General features: G+C 37.5%; 1 protein-coding gene across 1 annotated transcript; it reads left to right on the top strand.

The window, feature by feature from the left end:
- Positions 1–1,308: 1,308 nt before the first annotated feature.
- Positions 1,309–7,754, top strand: LOC143287376 (transcription initiation factor TFIID subunit 10-like). The gene is made up of 4 exons (XM_076595344.1): positions 1,309–1,554; positions 3,330–3,394; positions 4,965–5,076; positions 7,166–7,754. The coding sequence occupies exons 1-4, from the start codon at positions 1,405–1,407 to the stop codon at positions 7,253–7,255; spliced, it is 417 nt and encodes a 138-aa protein (XP_076451459.1). The 5' UTR covers positions 1,309–1,404; the 3' UTR covers positions 7,256–7,754.
- The last annotated feature ends 574 nt before the right edge of the window (positions 7,755–8,328 follow it).

Genomic DNA, 8,328 nt, shown 5'->3' with positions numbered 1-8,328 from the left:
CTGGAAAAACAGAAAATGGATATAAGAAAAACAACAACAACCAAAAACAAAAACAAACAAACAAAAAAAACAAAACAACCCAAACCTGTAGAATGTTGTTATAAAAACAATCCGGATGAAAAATGAAACTTACTTTTTGTGTGTGTGTTGTTGTTTTTTTTTGGTTTTTTTTCATTTTTTTTTTTTTAGTGTGTATGTGATTTTGGAGATCCTCTTGAAATCTACGTAAGTGTGCCTGTGTGTGTGTGTGTGTGTGTGTGTGTGTGTGTGTGTGTGTGTGTGTGTGTGTGTGCCGTGGAAGCTGCGATACGTAGCCTAGAAATGAGTGTGTGGAGGAGGGGGGTAGAGAAGGTGCAGGGTAATGTGTGTGTGTGTGTGTGTGTGTGTGTGTGTGTGTTGGGGTTCATGTACCTTTATGTGTATGTGACTGTGCTTTCATATCTGTGAAACTGCATGTTTGGTGCATATCTGCTATGCATATGTGTGTGAATGTGTGAATGTGTGCCAGTCTGCATGTTTTACATTTATTTCCTTATTTATCATCATTGTTGTCCTTTTTTTTAATTTTTATTATGATTATTATTATTATGATTATGATTATGATTATTATTATCATCATTACTACTACTACTACCTTTTTTATATATTATAATGATTATTTATTTATTTACTTACTTATTTATGTACCCTTATCTATTATTTATTCACCTTTTTTTTCTTTTCTTTTTTCTCAAGGCCTGACTAAGCGCGTTGGGTTATGCTGCTGGTCAGGCATCTGCTTGGCAGATGTGGTGTAGCGTGTATGGATTTGTCCGAACGCAGTGACGCCTCCTTGAGCAACTGAAACTGAAACTGATGGTTCCTACAAAGATGAGCAAGAATATTGCCCTGTTCAGGAATGCCATAGCCTTTGGAGCTGTCGATGGCCTGTTGTTCTGTAACATTATTTCATCATGATCGGAACCCCTCGAATGAGAAGCTGAGACGACGGATATATGAAAACATTTTAGTTATCCTTGTATGCATATGAGGCAGTGCATGTGTGGATGTGCAGGGGTGGTGGTGGTATGTGCATGAAGTAATAATGAGAAGAATCATTTAAGTAATTATGGCATTAACACTGCTGACACTGGTTTCGAAATGAGTATTCGAGCTTAATCAAAATAATGCGCACCCGCTGTCCCGCTGTCAACCTTGTTTGTGAACTTCCTGATTTCGTTTCTTGCTTTGGATCGTTTAGGTATTATTTGGGTGCATTCTGCTAAAAAGTAAAAAGAAAAAATCAACAAAAGCCCAGTTTAACACTTCCGGCTCGTTAAACTCAACACTTCCGGCTCCAGGAGATCTTCAATACATAGACGCTAGTGTCTTTGTTCAATATCACTGCCGACAAATAAAAAAAAGATGGCATCAAGTGAGAATTCCGATAGCACGAACAATTCTCAAATCGCCGGTGCACAGGCTGGTGCACCAGCCACACAGCAGCAGCATGAAAAGTTAGCAGGAGCACCACTCAGCGATTTTGTATTGCAACTGGAAGATTATTCTTCAACAGTGAGTTTGATTTTCTGTTTGGATCCATCCACTGGTTCACACGTGTGATTATCCCATATTCAGTTACTCAGTCATTGACGTTTTACTGTATTTCAGTGTTTAATCATGTCCATGTCAGTGATGAATGAAATGATTTGTGTGAAACACATCATTAACAAGATCAAAATGGAAACAGGGAGGGTGAAAGCAAAGATTGAATTAAAACTGAAGAACGAAAAAAATGCTCTTCGTGGAACAAACTTTACGGGAGTTTTCCAGTATTTTAGCATCTTAAATTATTGCACCTATTTTACTGGCAAATTTTGTGCATTTTTAAAATATTTTTTTATATGAAACGATATTACCATTAGGCCTAGTAGATGTTGTAACCCATTATCACTGCATTTCGACTTGTATAGGACTTAATCTTAAAACTGATAAAACTTTGAGTTTGATAAATGCAATTCACAGTTAAAACTGATAAAACAACATGGATGGCAGTAGGCATCGATTGATGTGCAATGAGCAGCTCGACATCAGTCCCGAATAATTACAGGATGAGGATGTATCGTTCAGTTCTCGTTCAATGAAAGTATGCATGATCCAGTATTTCAGGGAGATGCAAGCCATTCTTGATTCTTGAATTTGCTTTTAGTGTTTCACTGCTGTCCGGCGTAAACTTATGCCACAAAAAGTACAATACAGTCAGTCTCCTCTTCTTTCTGTTTTACGATCACCATCGACTTGCCCATGACTCTTGTCATGGTTGTTTCATGCTGTGTATTTAAATCTTAAAACTATTTTCATGTCTCCATAACCCACGGAACACTGAAATGAATTTCTGGGTCCTTAACATGTGTAGTTCTTCTGTGTGCGTATACACATGAAGGTGGTTCAGGCACTAGAACTGTAGAAGGTCCACACATAATTTTTTATGTTGACCTGGGAGATTGGAACCAGGGATCAAATTCAGGAGACAAACACTCTAACTATTCGGCCACTGTACCCCATGTAAATCTTTAGAGCGACAAAAAAGTCCAACCAGGAATCTTAACTCTTGACCCACAGAATAAGTGTCACAGATACTTGGACAGAGCTCCCCCAACACCACCTCCTGACTATATTTGCCAGATCTCCCACTGAAATTACCTGCGAACCACTGATTTATTAATTACCAACAAGCTCCCACCAAAATTAACGGATTTTACAATTACTGGATGTAATGCTTTATTGTTGTTCATTGACATTCTCATTGGGATATTGGGAACCATGGAGCTTCATATCGGTTGATGAAGTTAAACTGGGAACATGTATTGCTCATCTTTTGCAAAGCAGCCAGCATGATTCATTTAAAAGGGTGATTGTTTGCTTCTCAGTTATGTCATGGTGAGGATCTTTCCCTCTGTTAGTGTTGCGGTGTTAAGTGTTACTGTGTTAGTATGTGTTTGCCATTGTCTGTGTGTATATATCACATACATGTGTATGACTCTGTATGTGTGTGTGTGTATGTGTGTGTGGGCACGTGCACATGCATCACTGTGTTTGTGTGCATCCCATGATATTGATAAGGTTCTGTCATTTTGATATGCAGAATAATACCAACTTTCTACCAGTCACCTGTCTCAGTCAGTTTGTGTTGGTCAAGTACCACATTACTATTGCTTTAACATTCATTCACTTGCAGTTACAGTCACACTTCAACTGCATAATTGAAAAAACAATATATATATTTATTTTCATGTCCATTTTATTTGAAAATATCCACTTTTTCAAGTTCTTGACTAATTTATTTTCAGATTCCGGATTCAGTCACAGCATATTACCTGAGAAGAGCTGGCTTTGAGACATCTGATCCTAGAATGTAAGCTATTTATTTAATCTTTTTTTATGCTTAGAATTTCTTTACTCTCTGTGGGGCTGGTTGAGTTTGTGTTGGGTGAGAGAGTGAATGAAGAGAGATTGGTCCATTGGGAATCATTTTATTTTTTGTGGTCTGTGTTGGTGGCTGACTTTGCTTGTCACCCCTAATAATAGTTCTGAGGGTGACCATGGGTCAAACACACTTTAGACAAATCTAAAAACAGCCACTGACCACATTGTTATTGTGGTTCACAGTTTTTTGGTGGTAGCCATTCAGGGTGTCAGCTGCTGCTGTAGTTGTCCAAGTCTGGTGTCGTCTCTGCCGTGGGGAGGTACTGACTTGCTCTTGGTTGTTCTGGACAGGTCAGGAGATGTTGGCTGGTCACCTCCAGAGTAGTTGTCACCTTCGGCACTTTGGTCTGAAACTTAACACAGTTCACATGTTATGGGAGCTGTTGTAGGCAAGCGCCCCTTTGTTCCTTTCACAGGAGTGACTGCCCTTTAGGGTAGCAGTTGAGTTCCAGTGAACAGTGGCTGCTACACCCTTGTTTCACAACATTTCTGTAGCTCAGCCCCATCACATTCATCAAGCCTGCCCCACACATGTTCCCTGAATTCTGTGTGAAGATACTAAGCTATCGGTAGTACTGCCTCATCTATCAATGTCAGCATCTGGTTTATTTTCATGTCGCATTTTAGTCTTTTCCTAGGTTGTTTGCCCAATTATAATCAGTATAAACCAAACAAGCAGTATCAATTTTACATTTTTAGGTAAAGTCTATGTAGGGGTTGCTGTTTAAAAACAGTCAGTCAGAGAGGAAGTAACCTATGTATGAGAAGTACTGTCTTATACAACTTCCAAGTTACAAATGTCAAGAACTTACAAAGTTATTTTCATGCTGTGGGCTGAATTATTGATTACATGAGTGATTGATTGAATGAACGAATAAATTATGTGAAGAATGACTGAATCAGTTTAACAATTAGCTCAGGTTTTTTTCTCTCTTTAGAGTGTTTTCGATGTTTATGTGTACTTAGTCATTCTTAGTCATTCGGATGAGACGATAAACTGAGGTCACGTGTGCAGCATGCACTTAGCGCACATAAAAGAACCCACGACAACAAAAGGGTTGTTCCTGGCAAAATTCTGTACGAAAATCCACTTCGATAGGAAAAACAAATAAAACTGCACGCAGGAAAAAAAAAAAAGAAAAAAAAAAGGGTGGCGTTGTAGTGTAGCGACACGCTCTCCCTGGGGAGAGCAGCCCGAATTTCACACAGAGAAATCTGTTGTGATAAAAAGAAATGCAAACACAAATACAAATACTTAAAAAAAATTTTTTTTTTAAATGTTAAAAAGTTATTTGAGAATTTTAATTGAAAAATTATTTGATATTTTTAAGGACCAGCTGGGACTCAATATATAGATTATCTATCTATCTTTATATATATATATATATATATAGAGAGAGAGAGAGAGGGGGGGGGGGCACATTCATAATTTTCATTGTGTTGAAGTTTGCCCTTCCAGATGTATATATAACAGATGCCAGTGTTGCGGGGTTTTTCAGAATACGATTGATATCCTTGGCCTCCCAGAAATTTATCTCCGACATTGCCAATGATGCACTTCAGCACAGTAAAATGAAAGCCTCAGGACAGAGCTCAAAGAAACAAGGAAAGGTGCGTGTATCCAGCGTGTGTATAAATGTGTATGTGTGTATGTGTCTGCACATGTGCTTTTAAATTGTAGGCTATATCTCTGTGTGGAAACACCAAAGTTTGAGTGTGTGATGTTGTGTATTAAAACAGACTCTGAGTTTCTCTGAGTACTGACAGCATTCAAAATGAATGCCAAAGATTTAATGTGCATGCTATCAATACTGATTTCAGGGATTTTGTGACATTTATTGTGGGAAATGCATTTCTTGAAAATAACTATGACACAGAGTTCAGACACATGCATGCCACAGAAAAAAAAGATTTAAGAAAAATGCATGGATTCAGAGTGTCTCTTTGAATAGGTTCCGGCACCTGCTAACACAGGCTGTGGGAAAGCCGACCGCCGGCTGAAATTTGTCCCTTTTCACTTGATGATTTTTGTGTGAAATTGTGCATAAATCTTGTTTAAAACATAATGAAAATAAAGACAAGCCATTGAATGAATATGTTATTTGTTTGCACAAGATAACAGTCTACCCTGATCGCAAGGTAGATTGTAAATGGAGTGTGCAGTCTATTTGAAATTATGTTGTAAGAATGAAGATATATTTGATGGTCATGATCATGTCGATAATACATTTGTCAAAACTTACAATACAAATTACAAAACAATACAACTCTTATTAAACTTTCACACACACACACACACACACACACACACACACACGCACACATGCCTGCAGAATAAGACTTATTTAAGAGCAAACTAATATGAAAAAAGATGTTTAAATTTCTACTGTAATTCAGTTCCGTTAAAAGTTCTCCAGTTTGTGTAACATCCAGGTGTCACTGAATTAGTCAACATTTTGGCTGTTCTGTTAAAAGTTCTCCAGTTTGTGTAACATCCAGGTGTCACTGAATTACTCAACATTTTGGCTGTTCCGTTAAAAGTTCTCCAGTTTGTGTAACATCCAAGTGTCACCGAATTACTCAACATTTTGGCTGTTCCGTTAAAAGTTCTCCAGTTTGTGTAACATCCAAGTGTCACTGAATTAGTCATCATTTTGGCTGTTCTGTTAAAAGTTCTCCAGTTTGTGTAATATCCAGGTGTCACTGAATTAGTCAACATTTTGGCTGTTCCATTAAAAGTTCTCCAGTTTGTGTTACATCCAGGTGTCGCTGAGTTTCAATTTAAAGTTCAGCAGTTTGTGTGACATCCAGGTGTCACTGAGTTTGATTCAGTTTCTGCAAGTCACGCTTTAATTCTAGGACCTTTGACTCATATTGACCAGCTGCAGCACACACAAAAGAATCTACCATTTGCATTCTAAAAAATGAACACCATCAAATGAAACTGATCAACCTGGAAATGTTAAACAGTCGAAAGTTTGACATCGAAATTGTATACATAGTGTTGATCAGAAATGTATCAGAAGGTATTGGTGAATTTCTTTTTTACCTGTTTGCATTACTTGTTGAGTAATTTAAAATTGATAATGTGAGCAGCCCTCTAAGATTTTTTAATTGAGTGTCAAAGAATTGCAGGTGTGTGTTCAAGTAAACATTTCTCTCCATTGAATCTGATGCAGCGTTTTCCATCTTGTCCTTCGCAGCACTAGACTATGCAGGAACTGCTGTTAGCTAATAGTAGATACTGGCACTGACACGCTCCTTGACAAATCTGAATGCATGAAGAAATTTACAAATTTACACCACAATTAATGTACTCCATCACTTCTGCTTTTCAATGTCAAGATTAGAGGGTTTTTCATTGTTAGACAGGTATACTGTTTTAGTTTTTGTTTGTTTGTTCTGTTTCTTTTGTTCGCTCATTGTGTTTTTATTTGTCTGCTTTTTGGGTTTTTTTCCTTGGGATAAAACTAGACAAGCTCCATTGTTGAGCCCAATCGCTTGAAGATGACTACATAGAGACTACTAAGAATAGCACTGATACCTGTCTTGTTCAATATAGTGTATGTGTGTGTGTGTATGTATATATATATATATATATAAAAATTTATATATATATATATATATATATATATATAAAAGCATGCTTCATGGTTGTCTCAAAGACACCACTACATTCGTGTGTGCATGTGTGCTGCAGGACAAGAAATTAACCCTGACGATGGAAGACTTAACGCCAGCCATGGCCGAATATGGCATCAATGTGAAGAAACCTTGTTACTACATCTGAGTGTGTGTCAGCTGAGGCTGTGCTTCATCATCAGTGTCTCCCTCATTTATCTGTTCACTTTCTGTTCATTATTGACCTGGAACAATGAAAGAAATATGTGCGTAAATGTTTATGTATGTGCCTGTGTGCACTTATGACACGGGTGAATTAAAACAACAAAAACAGAATTGACAAGTATCTTTATCCCCTGTGTCTTGTGGACTTTCTCATCTTATCAGCTCATTCTCTTTATTAAGTTCTTTGTAATTTGTAGAAAAAAGAATTTGTCTCCTTTTTTTTTTTTTCACTGTTGAAAGAGATAAGCCTGGATCAGAGAATGTGTCAATGATAGAATGAGAGAGAGTGTGTGTGTGTATAAGCATTTGTTTACATGTATACATATGTGCGTGTGTTGGCATGTGATAGTGTGTGATTGTTATGTTTGTGTCAATGCAAATGTGTGAGAGATTGAAAGTTCTGGTTGTGAGCAAAGGGGAAAATAAAGCATTGAAATACTGTTTGCCTTCACATTGAATTTTATTCATTTCTGTACAGGCATGCTGATGTCCATGTGAGCTCTTTTGTTTGAGGTCCATATATGATTTGTATTATACTTTCTAACACAAACAAGAAAGGCATCTTAATATCAATGTACACTGGAGATCTATCACTCTGTCTCTATCTGTGTTTCTCTGTCTCACACACTATTATGCACTGTCACACACACACACGCACACACATGTAAGCACATACACATTCTCTCTCTCTCTCTCTTATGTACTTGGATTGTGATAAGAATTCCAACAGTAATCTGTGTGTATTACTAATTTTGGAATTAAGTACCTAGTCACTGGTTTCCTATGCATCTTGAAGAAAAATTGTCTGTTGGTTTGTGTTTTTCCTTCATGGGCTGCAACTCCCACATTCAGTCGTATGTACAAGAGTAGGCTTTTACATGTATGACCATTTTTACCCTGCCATGTAGGCGGTGCACATGCTGGGTATGTTCTTGTTTCCATAACCTGCCGAACACTGACATAGATTACAGGATTTTTAATGTGTGTATCTAATTTTCTGCTTGCATATAAACACAA

Source organism: Babylonia areolata, chromosome 11 (assembly GCF_041734735.1).
Source record: "Babylonia areolata isolate BAREFJ2019XMU chromosome 11, ASM4173473v1, whole genome shotgun sequence".
Taxonomy (NCBI): domain Eukaryota; kingdom Metazoa; phylum Mollusca; class Gastropoda; order Neogastropoda; family Buccinidae; genus Babylonia; species Babylonia areolata.
The sequence above is the reverse complement of the archived record's forward strand: the minus strand, read 5'-3'. Positions and strand labels throughout refer to the sequence as shown.

Bases quoted from the DNA above. Each gene is read 5' to 3' on its own strand.
- LOC143287376 (XM_076595344.1), top strand. From the start codon at position 1,405: ATGGCATCAAGTGAGAATTCCGATAGCACGAACAATTCTCAAATCGCC. The intron at 1,555-3,329 runs GTGAGTTTGATT...ATTTATTTTCAG, and splicing joins TGGAAGATTATTCTTCAACA to ATTCCGGATTCAGTCACAGC. The intron at 5,077-7,165 runs GTGCGTGTATCC...TGTGTGCTGCAG, and splicing joins GCTCAAAGAAACAAGGAAAG to GACAAGAAATTAACCCTGAC.